The sequence below is a fragment of the Pelophylax lessonae genome (assembly GCF_965119305.1).
Source record: "Pelophylax lessonae genome assembly, chromosome: 4".
Taxonomy (NCBI): Eukaryota; Metazoa; Chordata; class Amphibia; order Anura; family Ranidae; genus Pelophylax; species Pelophylax lessonae.
The window spans coordinates 497,164,652-497,186,098 of record NC_138771.1 but is presented as its reverse complement, the minus strand read 5'-3'; the positions used below and the strand labels follow the sequence as shown (position 1 = coordinate 497,186,098).

Below are 21,447 nucleotides of genomic sequence, written 5' to 3'. Positions count from 1 at the left end.
GTCGCCAGTACAGTATTTGTACATTGTACATTTCCCATGCTTGCTTTTTGGTACCTCTAAAGCCTCTGCTGCACTGAAATCCCAAGCATTGTTAAGCTAGCTGTACACAGCTGGATTTTCCCCTATTCAGCCTGCAGACTGAAGGAGAGAAATTTAATTACCAGTGAGGATGGAGGAATCGAGAGAGAAATCTCCACTGCCAGTTATCAGTTATACTATTCAGTGTTTGGGGCAGCCTCAGGTGCCTGGATTCAGTGGCACTGCTGAATAATGACTGCATCTGATTAGATGCAGTCACTGTTCAGGAGATTATTTTCCACCTGGTTCAGCCAATTTTTAAAATGACTTTTGTTTAGCCAGATAGTGCTTACAGGACCACCACCAGGTAAAAACAAATAAAAAAAAAAAAATTCTAGAGAGAATGTGTAGCCAGCACATCTTGAGGAGGGGTGTAAGTTGCAATATATACATTTTTAATACTTAGTGTTTGGGTGTCTTAAGATGGCCATAGATGGTTCGAATCTCTGCAGCCAGTTCAGCAGGGACCGGCCGAGCTTCGAACCATCTAAGGGTAGGCAGCATGTCGAATTTCTAGCATGCAGTAATTGCCAGAAGCTATAGCCACTAGCAATATTCATTGTGTTCTCCCAGCAGGGATGGCTCCCTAGCACCCTCCGCCAATAGAACACAATCGCTCCACAGTCAGTGTTGATGGAGGGAATTGAGCGATTTTCTTTCCTGCAACCTGTGGTTGCTGGAAAGGAAATTACATAATCTATGGCCTGCCCTAGTCTTTAGTACCATCTGAAATTACATAATCTATGGCTTGCCTTAGTCTTTAGTACCAACTTTGGGTAAGGTTGGCCTTTGAAAGCTGAACGCCAGCTTTTCCTTTTAGTTGTGCACATTTTTACAGGTTCCTCTCTTGCACTAAAATTGCTGACTCGGATTTCGCTGCACACAGTGAGCTTCTTACAGTGTGCATTAGAGCCTGCAACAGGTCAGATAGAGCCTGCCTCATTTCCTGGCTGGAAGACATCCTGTAAACCTGAAAGCATAAACGGCCTCACTTATCATCGCTGTAGATGGTTATTAACAGGTGGGGATACAGACTGATGAATGGTAATGAGGATGCTCCTAACGATGCCTCAGTCATGTACAAACCTCATTTTTTTTATTTGCTGTATCATGTGGAACAAATCACACGTCTTGTAAATCTCAGCTCCTGCTGTGATTGATGCCTGATGGCCTCCGCAGGGCAGCTTGGACTGTACAGCTGCTGCTGTGTGTGGATTCCTTACTGCATGCATCTCTGCTCATCGAACCAGCCAGATCTTAAAGTATTATATGTGAAAGTGCATCCATTTGCCATCAGACATTTTAGAAGGGGGGGGGGGGTCCTTAACATTTATCTAAACCCAGTCACTAAAATCCCATGTAAGCTTTAACATATTATTGTAGCTTCAAAAGTCACAATCCATCCTCTACTTTCTTTAAAATATTCCCTGGTGATCCCGCTATGAAGGTCCTTATTTAGGCACTTCCTGTTATAGGGTGATAGCTGTCTTCCAGTTAGTCACACTGTCATGCTCCCTGGTGGGGACTAAAAGTGGCTGTGCTAACACAACTTGCACAAGCATGGTCCACTGATATCAGGAAGGAAGCTGGTCCAGAGCAATGAGGTGCATCCAACACATGAGTGCATGCATATAGACAGGAAGTGACTGGTAGAGACTGGAGGACCCCAGCAGCTGTAAGATAGGAAAAAGGATTTAAAAAAGGTAAAAACAAAATTATATGAAAAAATGGCAACTGTTTATTCAATTTGGCTCAAAAGTTTGCATACCCTTGGAGAATTGGTAATATACAATATATACCATTTTTTTTTAAAAAGAAAACAGGAGTGAGCAGGCAAAACCCATTTCTTTTATTTCTTGTGTCCCTTTTACACGGGTATCTCCATTTTTATGGGATCCGCTTGCTCAGCAGGAGATCGTTCTGCTAAGCAGGCGAAAGACAGGTCCGTCTCCGCTCACTGTGCAGAGCAGAGTCCCGCTCTCCTCTGTGGGGAGATCGGTTGAAAACAGACCGCCTGTTTGTTTTCATCCAATCATATCTGATCCGATCTGCCAGATGGATGGAAAATAGGACCACCATCCATCTGGATTTTGCGGACAGGATCGGATAGCGGTGGATGTCAGCAGACAGGTCACCGCTGACACCTGCCACTTCATAGGAGTGAATGGAGGATACGATCGGCTCTGCCTGTAAAACTGAGAGGCAGACCTGATCAGACAGCCAGTGTGAAAGGCCCCTTATGGTATTCATATTCAACTGTGGGTCATCACAGCGTGCCACAATCCTAAAACAAAACATGGCAACAAGTAAACAAAAAAAATGACCCCTGTTCAAAAGTCTGCATACCCTTAGTTCCTAATACTGTGCTCTGTCCCTTTAGCATCAATGACAGCCTGTAGTCTTTGGTAATAGTTGTCTATGAGGCTCCGAATTCTTGGAGGTGGTATAGCTGCCCATTTGTCTTGGCAAAATTCCTCCAGGTCATGCAAAGTCTTTGGTCGTCTTACATAAACTGCATGTTTGAGATCTCCCCAGAGTAGCTCAATGATATCATAAAAGGCAGGGCTTGACAAATTTTCTTTGAAACTAGGGGCCAGCTAAAAATGTTAGTAGCCAGTTTTTCAAATCAACTGCCCGGCGCCAATAAAAAAAAAGAAAGCAAGAAAGAGAAATAAAAAAGAGAGAGAGAAATGGAAAGAGAAAAAGAAAGAAAGAGAAAAAAAAAGAGAAGGAGAGGGATGGAGAGGGGGGTAGGAAAAGGGGAGAGTGAGAGGGGGGTAGAAAGGGGGAGAGGGAAAGAGAAGGAAACAGAGGAGGGAGGGAGGGAGGGGGAGTTAAAAGTCTCAGGCAAACGTGTATATGTACAGTGAGGTCCCCTCAGCTCTATGGTGTGTACATAGGAATCCTCCAGAATTGTGGCACTCTCCCACCTCCACCTTTCTCACATACACCCAGAAAATGGCCTGCTCTGCTTCCCAACACACATGTCTATGGGGGGGGGGGGTCGCCCACACCTGGCCAGGTAAAGGTAAACTGTGCCACCCAACTATTTGTAGGTGGTGCCCCTCTCTCAGCCATGGCAGGATGAGCTCAGTCTGCACTCCTGCCTCCCCCAGGTGCTGAGGAAGCAGTGACACTCAGGCAGGCAGGCTGAAAAAGTGGGACAGGGAGCGGCTGACACACAAAATTCTGTGCAGAGCCCAGGCCCGGTGCACGATTCCCCCGCCTCATACACCGCTTAGCCGTGGACCTGGCACTCTTACCCGATGTCAAATAGATACGTGCCGTGTGACCGCAACGAGGAGGGCTGACTGTGGCAGAGGTCGAGAAGTGGATCCTATGGATGTGCTGAAAGTGGAGAAGAGGTGGCTGGTTCTGATTGGTCAGCGCCGTCAATGTGACTGTACTGACCAATTAGAATTCCTCTTGTATGTACACTAAGAAGTATGGCTAGGAGCTGCTGGGATTTTGAATCTCTAGATCAGCGAAGAGGCGTCCGGATGCTTGACAGCAGACGGCTGAACAAATCCTAGGCGCCCAGACTAAATTTCTAGTTGCCAATGCGACCTGGCGCCTGGGATTTGTCGAGCCCTGATATAAGGTCAAGAGACTGTGATGGCCACTCTAAAACCTTCACTTTTTCTGCTGAAATCACGAAAGGGTCAACTTGGCCTTGTGCTTAGGGTCATTGTCATGCTAGAAAGTCTAAGAGCGTCCCGTGAGCAGCTTTTGTGCAGAAGAATGCAAATTGTCTGCCAGTTATTTCTGATTACATGCATCTTGCCAGCAATTTTCACAAGAGTCTCCATACATTTAGCGCTCACACACTCCCAAAACTTCAGTAAACCACTACCATGCTTCACAGTAGGGAAAGTATTCCTTGTGACCCCTCTCCAAATATAGCGCTTATTGTTGTGACCATAAAGCTCTATTATGGTCTCGTCACTCAAGATTACGGTGTGCCAGAAGCTGTGAGGCATGTCAAGGTGTTGTCAGGCATATTGTAAGTGGGCTTTTTTTGTGGCATTAGTGCAGTAAAGGCTTCTTTCCGGCAACTCGACCATGCAGCTCATTTTTTTTTCAAGCATCGTATTGTGCGCCTTGAAACAACCACACCATCTTTTTCCAGAGCAGGCTGTATTTCTCCTGAAGGTACCTGTGGGTTTTTCTTTGTATCCCAAACAATTATTCTGCCAGTTGTGGCTGCAATCTTTCTTTGTCTACCTGACCTTGGCTTGGTATCAAGAGATTACCAAATTTTCCACTTCCTTATAAGTGATTGAACAGTACTGACTGGCATATTCAAGACTTTGGATAACTTTTTATAGCTTTTTTCATCTTTATAACGTTCCATTACTTTGTTAAGCAGGTCTTTTGGCATTTCTTCTCTGCTCCTCAAGGCTCAGTATCTAGCCTGCATCCATGTGAGAGCAAACAAACTCATTAACTATTTATACACAGACACTAATTGTAATTTACAGATGTGGAAAATTAAAGTGGTTCTAAAGTGTTTTTTATCTTCGTGTATTCTTTGCATGAAGGTCAAAAACCTTCTGCATGCGGCTTCCCCCAGACCCCCCCCCATACTTGAGCCTGATCGCAATTCAGCCATGTGCACGAGAGCCACTCTTCTTCCTAGGGTAAATGCTAATAAGCCCCACAAAATGATCCTCACCAACCTTACTGGCAGCAGCAGTAAAACGGCATTTTCAACGGCCAGAGCTGCTTGGCATAAGTGATGACATTAGGTCCTATGCTCTGTTCGACACGTTTCATCACAATGGACTCTGTCAGGGGCCGGAAATAAAAGAACTGTGTATGTTTAAAATAACGTTTCATTTTAAAGGGTTTTCTACACACAGCTGTCACACAGTCTGTTCTCCATTAAAAATAGTGCAGCCACCCTTTTGATAGTGATGCCAGAGACACCAGGTTTATGCATTAGTCTTTAAGCTACTTTTGTAGAATCCGCACAAGCTACCTCCAATGGTCCACCACAAAATGGCTTTCTCCATTCTATATAGATCATAGTGGCTGTGGGTAGCCAAATGCTTTTCTTGGAAACTCACTGTTATTGTTAAGTGCTGCTGAGTGGGTTCTTATCACAGACCCCCTCCCCCCACCTCCCTTTCCTTTTCCCCAGCCCAACTTGTGACTCCCTTATCCGTTTTCCATGGCACACAGCACAGACCCAAGGGAGCACTAGCAATGTGCCATATCTGCAGCAACTGGCTCAAATCTCAGCCGTTAATTCTGCTTATCCATGCGCTGACAGGCACTTGAGTCCATGTGCGCTGAGACATGTCACTCCTCTTGCTGCCTGTTTCGTCTGTGGATAGGACACAGCAGAGATTGTGTATCGTCTATCCTGAGCCTCTTCACACCTAATAGGGCATGTTGCTGCGTGCATCAAAGGAACTACACCAACTGCTGCTGTCTCCTTTTCTTATTATATTTTGAGTTCCCCCAACTCATGGATTGTAAGGACATTCAGGCACAGTTGTGTTCTCCTCCTGCATCTCAGCTTTGTCATTTGCACCTTTTATGCACAATCCCCAGTGAGTTATGACATTGATAAGGAGTGCAAAACTTTGACTCTCCTGCCTGACTGATGTCATTACTTGCGACGCTCTGCACTTTTTTCAAACTTTCTTTAGCCTGCAAGTAATATTCCGCAAATCCTGCTATATTTAAGAATGGTGTTTTGGTGAATTTTGTTAAACTTTTCTCCTGCTAAATTGAGGTCATGTCTGCATGTTCTTGATCTTCGCTTCATATTGAAAATACTGCCCTCCTTAACCTTATTTACAGCCTTATGGTATTTAAATATTTCAGTAATGTCTCCCCCTTTCCCTTCTTTTTTCAAGACTGTACAATTTGGGTTCCTGCAGTCTCTCCTGATGTGTTTCAAACCTTCAGACCTTTCACCTCTTTTGTTGCCCGTCTCTGGATTCCTTCTGTATTATCAATATCTTTTTGTGAGGTCTTCAGAACTGGACACAGTATAAGTGCCGGTTCACACTATAACCCCCTTGTGAATTTCACAGGAATTGCACTGTGCTCCTGTGCAATTTACATGTGATTCAGAGCGATGTGATTGGTGCCTAATCATTTTGAATGGACACCAAAGATGCACCTTTTTTGGTCGTTTTGTACCATGCGATTCTTTCAGGGTATTGTCAACTTTGTATTGACACCCGCAGCGAATCGCAAACACAGTGTGGGAAATGTACCGGGATCACTGCGTTTCCCGCACTGCATATGTCTGGGGTTAATGAGTTCTAAATATAGATTAGTATGGGTGAGTCAGAACTTCCTTCCTTCTGCTAGTGATACCTAAAGATCTGTAGAGGAATAAGATACTACTTCCTCCTGCTGGTGATCCCTCTAGTGATGACTAAAGATCTGTAGAGGAATAAGATACTACTTCCTCCTGCTGGTGATCCCTCTAGTGATGACTAAAGATCTGTAGAAAAATCAGGTCCTCCTTCCTCCTCCTGGTGATCACATATATACAGTAGGGAAAATAATTATTTGATCCACTGCAGATTTTTTAAGTTTGCCCACTTACAAAGAAATTAAGGGTCTATCATTTTTATCATAGGTGTATTTTAAAAAATAGAGACAGAATATCAACCAAAAATCCAGATAAAACACGATACACATGTTATCAATTGAGGTATGTGTATAAAAGACACCTGTCCACTGAATCTTTTTCCATTCAAACTCCACCATCATGGGCAAGATCAAGGAGCTGTCAAAGAACGTCAGGGACAAGATTGTAGACCTGCACAAGGCTGGAATGGGCTACAAGACCATCAGTAAGAAGCTTAGTGAGAAGGAGACAACTGTTAGAGCGATTACAAAATAGAGGAAAATACAAAATAACCATCAAATGCCCTCAGTCAGGAGCTCAAAGTAAGATTTCGCCTCATGTGGTAAGGATGATCATGATCATGAGAAAAGTGAGGGATCAGCCCAGAACTACACGGTAGGAGCTTGTGAATGATCTCAAGGCAGTTGGGACCACAGACCCCAAACAAACCATTGGTAACACAATACACCGCCATGAATTAGAAGCCTGCAGCACCGACAAGGCCCCCATCCTCACGAAGGCACATGTACAGGCCTGTCTGAAATTTGCCAATAAATATCTAAATGATTCAGAGAAGGATTGGGAGAAAGTGCTGTGATTAGATGAGACCAAAATGTAAACTCTTTGGCATTAACTCAACTGACTGTGTTTGGAGGAAGAAAAATGCTGACTATGATCCTAAGAACACTATCCCCACAGTCAAGCACGGAGGTGGAAACATTATGCTTTGGGTCTGTTTCTCTGCTAAAGGTACAGGCCAACTTTGCCGCATTGAGGGGCCAAAAGACGAGGTCATGTATTATAAAATCTTGGATGAGAGCCTTCTTCCCTCAGCCAGAACACTGAAGATGGGTCATGGATGGGTCTTCCAGCATGACAATGACCCAAAACATACCGCCAAGACAACAGAAAAGTGGCTCAAGAAGAAGCAAAATAAAGCGGTTGTATACCCTACTTGGTGATATTTACCTACAGGTAAGCCTATAATAAGGCTTACCTGTAGGTAAAATGAATATCTCCTAAACCTACGCAGTTTAGGAGATATTCACCCTGCATGCGGCCGCTGACATCAGCAGCGCATATGCTCTGATGGTTCGGCGTATCATGCCAGAACTTCAGGGCTCCCGCGCGCATGCGTTACGTCATCCCGGCTTCGGCCACTCTCAGCGCTGGAGCCCGCAAACCCAGAGGAAACGCCAAGGGAACATGTCTGCTCCCTCAGGGTGACGGGGCACTACTGAGGGGGCTTCGTTCTAAGGTATAGATTTCATAATGCGCTAGTATACAATGCATACCAGCACATTATGCTATGGTCTTGCAGGTTTTTATTTTTTTTTTTTTTTTTCAGCGGTTTACTACCGCTTTAAGTTCATGACATGGCCTAGCCAGTCGCCAAACAATCCTATAGAAAATGTATATCTATAAAGAAGAGTGGATTAAAATCCCTCCTGAGATGTATGCAAACCTGGTAACCAACTACAAGAAATGTCTTACCTCTGTGCTTGCCAACAAGGGTTTCTCCACCAAGTACTAAGTCATGTTTTGCTTGGGAATCAAATACTTATTTTACTCACGGAACTAAAACTTAATTTATAACATTTGCATCATGTGTTTTTTTCTGGATTTTTGGTTGATATACTCTCTATCATTTAAAATACACCTATGATAAAAATGCTAGACCCTTCATTTCTTTGTAAGTGGGCAAACTTACAAGATCTGCAGGGGAATCAAATAATTATAATTATCAAATTATTATTAGTGATAACTAATGATCTATATAGATCATATAGATGGGGATCCCTGCTGGGGATCCCTCTAGTGATAACTAAAAACTATATAAGAGAATCAGGGCCTCCTTCCTCCTGCTGGTTATCCATCTAGTGATAACTAAAAATCTATATAAGAGAATCAGGACCTCCTTCCTCCTGCTGTAGATCCCTCTAGTGATAACTAAAAAATCTATGCAGGGAAATCAGGACCGCCTTCCTCATGCTCCTGATCCCTCATAGGGTTAACAAAAGATCTATATGGGTTTTAGGACCTCATTCCACTTGGTTGTGATTCCACTAGTGATGCACCCAGAAGCTCATTCGCTTTCCGCACTGCCAGGCCACATTGCTTATTTTGTGATCCCCTAAAATAGGTACCCCCAGATATTTTTGCTTTGTTAGTTGGGGACAACACTGTACCCCGACTATTGTACATTATTTGTTGATCCTTTTTCGCTAAGTGCAATTTGAATTCAGAAGAAGCTTGGCTATTGTGTGACATGTCTATGATGGATGTGGTTGGATATGGTGGAGGGTTAATCTATGTATGTACTGAACGGTTTCTGTTATGCCTTGCTAATCATTTTTTTTCTTCCCATCACATAGATGATCCAGCCCCTCCTAGACCTTGACCAAAACCGCAGCAAACTCAAACTATACATTGGGCACCTGACTGCTCTGTGCCATGACAGAGACCCCCAGATTCTGAATGCACTTCACCCGCCGGAATCCTACCACCTGGACGACAACCAGGCAGCTTGGGAGCAGAAGCTGCAGACGCTTACCGCCGAACAGGTGAGTGCACTAACATGGATTCCTGATTATTTATAGAACACCAGTAAATTATTATAGTCTAACTTTTTTGTGTTATTTTACCCTAAAAGTTATTCTTCATTCAAATGTACTGGTCCTCGCTTACTATGCTATATTTGATTATATCTGATTTGTAGATATTTGGACATTCCTTCTTCCAGCTATTAACAACTTCATATAGAAGCAAGGATTGTTGTTATGCCTTTTCATTAAAGTAACACCAAACAATATCCCTTTTCTCCAAAAATAATCAATACACATTCCTGGCCATTAATGGCCCTATAATCGATTTTGTATTAAATTGTTTCTTACTGTTTTTCTGCCTCCATGAATCATCCTCCATGAGCTCAGAACCTTTCCATTTACCCCTCACTTCCATTTGTTTGGAACGAGTAGTGTGCATTAGATGCAGTTATAATTTAAACTACAAATCCCATAGTTTATCTCAGAGGCAAGCATGTGAGGGTGGCTACTTTCCTACATTTAGTAGGAGCTGAGAGCATGAACAAAGCCACGCTCTAACAGGATATTATCAAAAAATGAATTGAAGCAGGCTGAGAACAATAGTAAGGCTCCTTTCACACACTCCGTCCGTTGGACGGAGTCCGTTTTTCTCAGCGGGGGATCGAACCGCCGATCCCCCGCTGAGCAGCAGGAGGACAGCTGTGTCTCCGTGCTGTGTGCAGAGACACAGCTGTCAGTTCCCCATGCATCTCTATGGGGGAAATCGGATGGGAACGGACCGTCGGTCCGTTCTCATCCAATGCCATCCGATCCGATCCGCTGGACGGATGGAAAATAGGGTTTCCTGGGGTCCCCATCGGCGATCATCGGCAATCCTGGCTCCTCCTCTTTTGTGTCTGCCACCTTAGCAATCACTGTGAGGGCAGACATGCAGGCTCTCCATAGACACACAGCTCAGCTTGGCCCTGCCCCATCTTCACAGGATTGGATTCACAGCATGGCTCCTGCTGCGCCCCTGTGCTTGTGAGGAATGAAACACAGACTAGAGAAACTGTAGACAGGCACAGCACTGGATCAAAATAGGACTAGGTATTTATATAGAAGGGTGAGGAGGCGTTCCAAATAATGGGAGGCTTTTTACCCTAATGCAGGAAATGCATTAAGGAAAAAAAAAAGTCTAGCCTTTAGAACTACTTTAATAAAACATACTTTATTAGAATTTTCTTTTTTTAAAGCACAGTTTAGTGTCACTTTAAGGCAAAAAAAAAAATCCTCTTGGGGTCTAATAGATACATCTCAAATAGGATCCCTCACCTGCTTCTGTTCTGTAGGTTATTTAGGTAAGGATCTGCCAATATGGTCAAATGATCACAGACAGTGTTGTAATAAGTAACATTCCCACCATCCCAAGTCATCCCTATAAACCAGACATGTCAAACTCCAGTGAAACAGCAGGCCATATTCAGTGGAAAAAGGGCCGCATTGTGGGGTTGATTTACTAAAGGCAAAAAAAAGTTGCACTTTGCTAAAGCAGTTGCTCCAGAGCTTAGTAAATGAGCAGAAGCTCTGTTGACTTACATCATCCAATAATGTGCAAGCAAAAAAGGGATTTTAGTACTTCGGGACTTATTATAGCAACAACCTACAACATTTTATCCATGAGAATGGGCATTAAAACGTTTAAAAAAGTATTTCTCTTACGTCCTCCGACAGTCGCCGCCCACTCACAAGTCTTCACCAATGGGTATTGACCTTTGCTCCGCAGGAGTAGCTAGGCAACAAGAATTGTTAATAACAAAAGCTTTTAGCATAAACACACCCCTAGGGGCTGTCCCCTCAGTCAATACCTCCCTGCACCAGCATTCCCAACTCAGTTTGATCTTGCCTAGCTTAGGAGTAGCAGGCTTTCCTGTGCTGGGGCTTCAGTCTCAGCCTTCTACCCTTTTTGATTTAATTTCAAAGTATTTTTCTTTTCTTTCACTAGCTGTTATTTTGTCAGCTTTAGTTTAGGGTTCTTCGGATGAAGATGTTCATGCAGAGCTGGGTCTTGGACTGGCCACCCTGGATCTCAGGGCTGAGTGCCAGATGGATCCCCAGCCTGCCATCGAGCGTTCAGCTTAGGTTTGCCCTGGCACATTGAACGACCCATCCCTGTTCGCTGCAGGGATTCTGCCTGTGAGGTGGCTACCTCACTGGACGCCATTATGCGGTCTTGTGCTGCAGTACACAGGCGTCCTGGCTGCGGCACTCCCTGTCACCATGATGGCGGTTTGTCGCTGGAGACGGCTCCCCACGCCATCCGGTACGGTAAGTACTTCTGTGTGGGGACCATCTGTGTGGGTGTCAGTCTGTGGCTGTGTGTACCCCCATGTCTGTGTAAAGTGCGGGCTCCCTGTCAGATCCCTGTATGGGTTAGCATGCCTTTTTGTGGGCTGCAAGGGGGGGGCCCTCCCGCTCTGCTGTGAGTTTTATATGGGCAGATTGGGTGCAGACATGAATGAGCGGCGACCGCTGCTGCGGTCCGCCATTTTTTTGCAGAAATGCTGTGATCGGCCCTGTCCCTGTACAGCGCTGTGTTTTGGCGCCAATCGCCGCAATTTTGGCGGGCCACGCTCGTCCGAGCACATGTCGGCGCCATTTTCTTGTAGCCTTCTCCCCTCAGCCGAGCGGCCATGTTTGCGGAGCCTCATAGGCTATATCAGTCAGCCGGTATTGCATCACTTCCTCTTTCTCTGGGACAGCGATCGGTGGCAGCAACCTGTTTGTGCTCTCTCCAGGTTTTTCCTTCTTTGTCCTGTCATTCCTTGCTCAGTGTCCTCTATCCCTGCGGGATCAGTGCATACAGTAGTGTGCGGTGGGCTGCGCTCGCCGTGGTGTTAAAGGGACAGTACCTTTTTTTCCTTTCATTGCTGTGGGCATGGATTCTCAGGATAGCAAGTTTCCCCCCGCCCTGGTGGGGGACCAGGGGGCTGCTGCACCCCCCGTGGGGGCTGATCTGGCAAAGGTAGTGGCATCCTTGGTTTCTCAGGTGCAGATGCTGATGGCTGATCCATCCGCAAAAAGGGCCAGGTTATCCATTTCCTCTGATTCAGAGGGCGATGTGGCTGCTGTGGCTGGCGTGCCCTTCTCAGGGTCTCGCTCGTCTCTGGACCTTATGGGGTCTGAGGGGGAGGCGGAGGTGGAGGGGGTTGATGTTTCTCCCCCTGGCTCGCCTAAAGAGCTTGCACTCATGGATGAGCTGATTACCTCTATCAAGGAGACACTGCACCTGGAGGATGAGCCCACTCCTCCTGCTAGGGTGTCCTCTTTTGGAACGCAAAGAACCCGCAAATCAGCGCAGGTTTTTCCCTGCCCTGCAGAATTTCATCATACTGTGAATGAGCAGTGGCGCAATTTAAAGAAGCCCTTTACGGTGCCGAATAAGTTTAAACTGCTTTATCCGTTTGCGCCCTCCACCGACGAGCGTTGGTGTGTGGCGCCTCAGGTGGATCACGCGGTGGCCATTTTGAACAAGGCTACTGCGGTTCCTTCTGAGGATACCCCGGTTTTCCGGGACCCACGGACAGGAGGCTGGAGTCTCTTGCCCGTCATGCCTATATGGTTGCTGGTTCTATGCTGAAGCCTATTTTTGCTTCCATTATGGCGGCCCAGGCTGTTGCAGATTGGACAAAGGTGCTCAGGCGCACCCTGGTGGCTGATTCGGCTCCGCCTACCACGTTGGCTATGGTGAATCAAATCCATCAAGGTGTCATGTACTTGTGTGATGCGGACTTGAATTTAGCTCCCTTGGCTGCGCGCCTGTCCAGCGTGGTGATACTGAACCGTCGTCTGATATGGCTGAAAAGTTGGTCGGTCGACCAATCTTCTCGCAAGACGCTGGCGGATTTTCCCTACGCGGGATCTCGCCTTTTGGCGAGGCTTTGGATACTCTGATTAAAGGAGTTACGGGGGGCAAGAGTACTCTCTTACCCCAGTCTCACAAGCATAAGTCCTTCCGTGGTAAACGAAATTCCTCGTTTAGGCCCTCTCAGGGGTCCTTTCGTGCCTTTCGGTCGCAATCCAAGGGCAAGCCCTTCAAAGGCCAAGGCTCCTAGAAGAAGCCGTGGGCGGGTAAGCGGAAGTCCGGCCAGTCCGGTTCGACTTCCCATGCCAATTCCGCCTGAAGGGGCGCCCTCACCCGTTTCTGGGGTGGGGGGACGTCTGCGCGGTTTCCTACAACCTTGGCTGACCCACATTCGGAGCAGATGGGTTCAGGAAATCGTTCGATCTGGTTACAAGATCGAATTTCTCTCTCGGCCGGCGGGCAGATTTTTTCCCTCAAATCTTCAGCTGTCTCCGGAGCGCTTGCAGGATCTACACCTGGCGGTGTGGGACCTGCGGGCCCAAGGGGTGGTTGTTCCGGTGCCTCATCGGCACAGATTTCGGGGGTTTTACTCCAATCTGTTCACTGTGCCCAGAAAGGAGGGCAAGGTGCGTCCAATTCTGGACTTGAAAGCTCTGAACCGCTTTGTGCGGGTTCGCAAGTTCCGCATGGAATCCCTGCGCTCAGTGGTGGCTGCCCTGAGTCCGGGGGAATTTATGGCCTCCATCGATCTGAAGGATGCGTACCTACACATCCCCATTTTCGAGGGTCACCAGAGGTACCTTCGATTCGCCATTGCGGAGGATCACTACCAATTCGTGGCGTAACCTTTCGGTCTCGCTTCGGCTCCGCGGGTTTTTACCAAGGTGCTGGCGCCGGTTCTGGCCCTGTTACAAGCACAGGGCATTGCTGTCTTGGGGTATCTGGACGATATCCTGATAAGGTCGAATGCCAGTCAGAGCCTGGTGACCGACCTGTCCACCACGATGCGGACACTGCAAGAGTTCGGTTGGACCATAAACATTCCGAAGTCGACTCTGTGTCCTTCGGTTCGTCTTCCCTACCTGGGAATGATTCTGGACTCTGTTCAAGCGAAAGTCTTCCTACCGGAAGACAAGCTCCGGACACTTCAGGACGAGGTCAGGTCCCTCAGGGACAACCGGCACTCGTCTCTCCGGACATGCATGAGATGTCTAGGTTTGATGGTCTCGGCTTTCGAGGCGATCCCCTTTGCCCAGTTTCACACGCGGGGTCTCCAAGCGGAGATTCTTGCCGAGTGGGACGGGCGGCCGCAATCCCTGGATCTGCGGATCTCGTTGAGCCAACGCACCAGAAGGGATCTTCTGTGGTGGCTCCAGTCCCCGGCAGTGTCGGGGGGCAAGTCTTTTCGTCCATTATTGTGGACGGTGATCACCACGGATGCCAGCCTGTCGGGCTGGGGTGGTGTTCTGGGCGTTCTGTCCGCCCAGGGAACTTAGTCGGAGGAGGAGTCCTCCCTTCCGATCAACATTCTGGAATTGAGGGCGATAAAGCTTTGTCTTCTGCGATGGACGGACCGGCTTCGGGGCCGTCCAGTTCGGGTTCAGACGGACAATGCCTCCGCGGTGGCTTACATCAACCATCAAGGGGGCACCAGGAGTGCCCGGGCAGCTCGGGAAGTGACCGACATTCTGTCTTGGGCCGAGACGCACGTCCGGCGATAATGGCTGTTCACATACCGGGGGTGGAGAACTGGCAGGCGGACTATCTGAGTCGCCAGACCCTGGACCAGGGGGAATGGTCCCTTCGCCCGGATGTCTTCCAGATGTTGTGCGCGAAGTGGGGTTCTCCAGATGTGGACCTGTTCGCGTCTCGTCTAAACTACAAGGTGGAAAGGTTCGTGGCAAGGACGCGCGATCCTCGGGCGGACGCCTCGGACGCGTTGGTGGCGCCCTGGCATCAGTATCGTCTGATGTATGCCTTTCCCCTGATTCAACTACTGTCCAGGCTCCTTCGCAGGTTAGCCTCGGAACCGCATACGGTGATTCTGGTGGCACCGGACTGGCCTCGCCGGTCTTGGTACGCAGACCTCGTCAATCTGGCAGTCGACGCTCCGTGGCGCCTGCCGCTTCGAGAAGACCTTCTGTCTCAAGGGCCGATATTCCATCCTGCTTTACAGTCGCTGGCTTTAACGGCCTGGCTGTTGAAAGCCAGGTCCTGAAGGATAGGGGTCTCTCCCCTGAGGTCATTCCCACTTTGATCAAGGCTAGAAAAGCTTCTTCAGGGAAGATTTACTACCGTACTTGGAAAGCATACTTTGCCTGGTGTGAGTCCAGGGGGTATTCCCCTCGCTCATACTCGGTGTCGAGAGTGTTGGCTTTCCTCCAAACTGGAGTGGACCTGCATTTGGCGCTGGCCACGATTAAGGGCCAGATTTCTGCGCTGGCCGTTCTCTTTCAACGCCCTGTGGCGTCTAATTCATTGATTCGCACCTTTGTTCAGGGGGTGCGACATTTGGCCCCTCCTAGGAGGGAACCTTTGCCTCCATGGGACTTGAACTTAGTTCTGTCCGTGTTACAACAGGCTCCCTTTGAAAAGATCAGGGAGATCTCGTTGTCTCTGTTGTCCAAAAAGGTTGCCTTTTTGGTGGCGATCACTTCGGCTCGCAGGGTGTCGGAGCTGGCGGCTTTGTCCTGCAGCTCTCCCTACTTGGTGCTTCACAAGGATAAGGTGGTCTTGCGACCTAACCCGTCCTTTCTTCCGAAAATGATCTCGGAGTTTCACCTTAATGAAGACATTGTCTTGCCTTCGCTCTGCGCGAAGCCTAAGCATCCGAAGGAGGTTGCCTTGCATTCCTTGGATGTCGTCCGGGCAATCAGGGTTTACCTGTCGTCCACTAAATCTTTTCGCAAGTCGGATTCCCTCTTTGTCCTTCCTGAGGGTCCTCGGAAAGGCATGGCGGCGTCGGCTGCGACCATCGCCACATGGATCAGACAGACCATTGAGCAAGCCTATGCTTTGAAGGGGAAGGTTCCTCCCTTCCCTGTGAAGGCGCACTCTACCAGATCTTTGAGTACGTCTTGGGCTTACCGACATCAGGCTTCTGTGGCCCAGGTGTGTAAGGCGGCGACTTGGTCGTCCGTTCACACCTTCTCAAAATTTTATAAGGTGGATGTTCAGGCATCGGCCGATGCCTCCTTTGGCCGTAAAGTTCTCAGTGCAGCAGTGTCTTAGGGGCCCTTGTTTTTTGGGCCCTTGGCTATTGGGGTGTTTTACCCCTGGGCTACTTGTTTTCCTGGGTTGTTGCTCCTGTTGAGCACGTTTTCCTGTTGCCCAGTTGGTTCTCTTACTATGGTAAGGTTCCCTTCTCTGATGTGGGTACTGCGTTGCCTTTTCTACGGTTGTGTCTCCCACCCCTCATGTCTACACTGCTTTGGGACATCCCATTGGTGAAGACTTGTGAGTGGGCGGCGACTGTCGGAGGACGTAAGAGAAAATGGAATTTTTGTAAAATCTTACTGTAAAATTCCTTTCTCTGAGTCCTCCGACAGTCGCCGCCCCTCTTTTGGGGTTTTTTTGTGTACTCTTACTGCTATGCTACCAAACTGAGTTGGGAATGCTGGTGCAGGGAGGTATTGACTGAGGGGACAGCCCCTAGGGGTGTGTCTATGCTAAAAGCTTTTGTTATTAACAATTCTTGTTGCCTAGCTACTCCTGCGGAGCAAAGGTCAATACCCATTGGTGAAGACTTGTGAGTGGGCGGCGACTGTCGGAGGACTCAGAAAGGAATTATACGGTAAGATTTTACAAAAATTCAGTTTATGCTTAAAAATAACAAATGAACTAAGCTGTCTTCAGGTTTGCCTCCTCCATACTCCAGCCTGTGTGGAAGTGGACAGGGCCGCAAGATAGGCTTCCAACCAGGATGCACAACGCTGCAGGCAGAAAGCTGCTTACTGGGCTGTATGGATATATATATATACTGCTTCACTGTGTTTTATAGGGCAGAATCCATGGTGTGTATCTGATGAAAGATTTAATTTAAATATTGATGTTATTGAATTAATTAAATGCAGGTTGACAACTAACGTGAACAAACTGACCACTGCAAAAAAAATATCAAATGAAAAGGTACCGAGTCCAACTGAAACCTTAATAAATTTAAAGTTGAACTCCAGGCAGATATAGCAGACACGCATTAATTCCACTCTATATTCAATAATACATAATTAAATTTGTTTTGTTTTTTAGTGCAAACAGTGTAACCTGTACCTCAGTTTGACTTGGTATCAGTCTCTTACAGTCCCTGTAGTGCAGTGCTCAGACTGGGAGAGGGAGAAGCAGCAGGAAGAGGCAGGTTTGCCACAGTGCTCATGTTCTATAAATATGCATGCTGAGAGAAGGAGAGATCAAAGTGACAAAGTAATGACGCCCATCAGTCTGCTACCTTTTCTGTCACCATCTGGTTACAGGCTGTGGAAAGACAAGAGCTGTAACTCTGGTCTTTTGTCCAGCCACAGTGAGATGTGATGTGTGGCAGAGCTGTGTAAATCTCAGTACTAGATAAAAAGGAATACAATCCATTGGCAGGTGAAATTACTTTTTTTTACTTTGTATATTTCATCTGTGTATTTAGCTGTTTGCCTGGAGTTCAGCTTTAAATTTTAAAACCCCTGAGAAACCCAAACAAAGTGCCAATCGCGGTTTAGAAAATTATGGTTTGTTATGCAACATCCTGTACAAGTATCTCACCAAGGATGGAACGATGCAGTTAACCTAGAACATTATAGGGAATGCCTGTCATTTCTCCTCCAGCTCTACACAGATTATCGTAGAAGCAATAAGCCAGTTACAGGAGCAAAAAATCCCTTTTACAAATTGTCTACTGTGCTTTGCAGTTAAAAAAATAAATAAAATTGTCATTTCGACAGTTAGGGTGACCTATTTTTTAACTTAAAGAATAAGTTCACCTTTTTTTAAAAAAAAAAAAAGTAAATGCACATCTTTTTGCAGCTAAAAAAAAATAGATCAATTATTTTTTTCTTTTATTAGGAGCCTGTAATGCATTTCACCCACCATAAGCAGATCGCAGGTGCAATCTCAGGCTCCTGCAGACTGTCAGTTTATCTGTCTGCTCACATGCCATACAGGCAGACAGTTACAGAATGACAGGAACAATAAATGAACTACCTAGAGTGTTCATTATGTTCATCATGGACTACAAGCCATCAGCCACAATGGCTGACAGTAGTTGTAGTTCCTCCATTCACAGAACTCTGTGACTGAATGATGCGCCAGGTAAGCAGAGCCCTGCGCGGGCATGTTTTTTTTTTTAAATTTGTGACAGCGGGTATCGGAAAAAGATCCCCAGCCCGCTGGCACAGCAGAAGCTCAAGGGGATGCAGGGGCTGCTCATTTACTAACATGTTCCATTTTACACCCTGGATAATGGTGTAACATGTTATGAAAGATAAACTTATCCTTTACATTTTTTTTCATTAGGTATTGGAATTAAAATATATTCCACCTGATATGAGTTATGGTGTGTAAGATAATGGTGGTTATCCTGATATTGCTGCTAAAATCTCTTCTTCCTTCCAGTTAAGCGAAGAGCTAGAGAAATGCGAGCATGAGAGTGCGGAACTGCAAGAGTTCGCCAATGCCATCCTGCAACAGATCGCAGATCACTGCCCCGACATCCTGGAACAAGTTGTCAATGCCTTGGAAGAGTCGTCATGACCTCACCCATCCCGGGTAGCAAAGGACGTCCCGCACGGCCCTGTTACATGGACACAGTGTTAGTCAAAGACTTTTTTGTTTCCTTCCCCTCCTCCATCGCACAGGTGGGGGACCCGCACACACAGCCTTGCACTGCCTGTCGGCTCACTGCACACTTTCGCAGTGGCTGACCTGTCTCATGGAGTTCTGAGGTGGCAGCATTGATCCCTCAGGACCAAAAATGAATCCTTCTATTCCTTCAGCACGGTTCTGACCTCTCCCAAGTCCTCGGTGGGTTCACCCATCTGTTCTACAACCAATCCTTCAAACACTTCAGAGACGTTCTACAGAGATGCAATAATAGTCTGCCTTGGGGGGACTTTGTGTTATGGTGTTTGAATGCAGCTGCATCCGGGGTCCATCATACCAGTCCCGAAAGGTGCCAGCGAATTAAACTGTTACAATGGGATCACTTTTAATCTAAAGAGATTATGTTTCTGTCCTACAACCTACCAGCACTACAAGTTATCAGACCAGGCGTCTTTCCTTTTTTCCAACCACCTGCCTTTTTCTCAAAGCTTTTTTTTTTTTTTTTTTTTTTTAACAGCTTGTGTGAAAAAGCACTTAAATTTTTTCTATTTAATGGTTCTGCAATTTCCTCAGCCGGTAAATATTTCCCAGCCCAAAAAAAATTTTTTTTGGGTAGTTGACTCCACACATATCACCATCTCTTACCCTTACACAAAAACCAGATACTTACCCTTACACAAAAACCAGATAGAGTAAGAATAATTATTGAAAGTCTGTCTCCTCAATAAAAGCAGCTTGTAACATTATGTGGAAGTATCTCAGATTTAAAGGGCAACTTAGTGCCAATATTCATTGCCTACCTTTTTATTTTTGTTTGTTTCTTTAACTTTTTGTTAACGAAACCGATCTTTGCTTCTGTACCATGCTTTAAGCAGAATTAAGTGATGCCAATTTTTTTTCACTGCAACTGGTTTTCATGTGTCATAGCCACGCCTCCTGACACATGCATGAACTGTATGTGCTACCTGAACACCTCTCTAACAAGGCTAGTGCATGAAAATCCTACAGCCAATCCTGCAGTTGAGAGAGGATTCAGATTTACCCAGCTGTAGATGGTGCTAAACTTGAACTGTATTTGAAATTTATGTAAAGAATTAGAGGACCGTACAAACAATTGGAAATTAGATTTCTGGCATGGATGACCATTTTTTTTATTTAGCAGCTATTGAGCATTTGGGAAAATTGAGTTTGGCATCTAAGTGCAGGCATTTTCCTTTACTGACAGCCATTATAAGCTAATAAGTAATTCTTGTCTTTGCCCTTGTGCAAAGCATAGAGATTTGTTTAGTATCCTTCATGACCAGTTGGACATCATAACTTTACTTTCTCAAAATCATCCACTTCTGCCTGAATCATTGGCTTTTCCATCCTGCAGAAAAAGGACACCCCCTTTCCTCTGTCAGCCTCAGGAATCCAGCTCATCATCCAAAATGTGGATAATTCAAGTCCAAAAAAAGGGGTTAAAAGGGGGTTGAGAGGTGAACAAGAGATATCAAAGTGCTCTCTGCACCCATTGCATCTCTTAAAGTTTGAATGTTATGGAATGCATTGAACTGTTCAGGCTTTTTCAGTAAGCTATCACCAGCCAAAATCAAAGATTACTGTCAGTCGTGGGATTATGCCAAATCTCTACACTAGAATTTTGTTAAACTATGATGGCCATTTGACTGTTTGTGCAGGATTATTTTGCTATTCATTTTAGATGCCTCGGTTTAGACACCTTGACATGTTTAGCTGCCTGCGCTCCGGTTGTAAAGCAGACCACCTTATTGGGTAGATCAGATTTTCCAAGAATTCCAGCCCTACTATTCACTAACGGCATTCTCAGAGTCCAAAGTGAGCTAATAGGCATTCTTGTTTGTGCCTTAAAATGATCGCAAGTCATGAATGAACAGGAATGTCGAAGTATTGCTTCAGACCACAGTTTGGCTGCTTTTGTTGTGAAGACCAGATTAAAATGCTATGACCAACATTTTGACAAATTATAAATTTTAAGTTGTTGGTTTCTGTCTGACCTCGCCTCCTATGCCAGAATCAGTAGGCCTCTAGGTGCAGCAGAAACCCATATTTACATTGTTGTTTTTAATCACTTATTCAATCTCCCATTCAATTCTGTACAACTTTGAGGGTAGTTTTCTCTGTTGTCAACCCAAAAATCCGTTAGTAGCAAAAAAGGAAAAAAAAAGGTCTGTACGATCGAACCTTGTATCCAGGGCACCGTGGCCATCATGACTGTTAGATCAATACATTTCATAGCCGCGGTTCATGCTATGTACTACAGTGCTCCAGCAAGGAAACGTTGATCAACTTATAGAAGTTGAGCTGGTGGCAGAATCTTAAGGGCGTGATTCTTCTTGAGAATTTTAGACCAACTAACTAACTACATACACTTTAATAAGTTGGACATTCAGGAGCATGAAAACCTTAAGAACTGGCACACAGGGCCTACAGCCAAGAAGGTTTTAGGATTAAAAACACTAAGAAAGGAACTGTATTTTTGTCCTTAGCATGGACTGCACGAAAGCTGCTAGAATGGTCTTTTCAAGCAAACATCCGCATGGAACTCTTTCATGGGTAAT

At 46.1% G+C, this 21,447-nt stretch overlaps 1 protein-coding gene across 13 annotated transcripts in view; it reads left to right on the top strand.

The window, feature by feature from the left end:
* Window positions 1–19,346, top strand: part of ERC1 (ELKS/RAB6-interacting/CAST family member 1) — a 468,899-nt gene extending 449,553 nt beyond the window's left edge. For 8 of the 13 annotated variants that reach the window (XM_082255729.1, XM_082255727.1, XM_082255726.1 and 5 more), the window contains 2 exons: window positions 9,049–9,237; window positions 18,662–19,346. In XM_082255729.1, the coding sequence (XP_082111855.1) occupies window positions 9,049–9,237; window positions 18,662–18,799 (327 nt within the window). In that variant the 3' untranslated portion in view covers window positions 18,800–19,346. Of the gene's footprint in view, window positions 1–9,048; window positions 9,238–18,661 lie in introns of those variants that run through there. The other 5 variants (XM_082255722.1, XM_082255720.1, XM_082255721.1 and 2 more) reach the window with 1 other exon arrangement.
* Window positions 19,347–21,447: the final 2,101 nt, after the last annotated feature.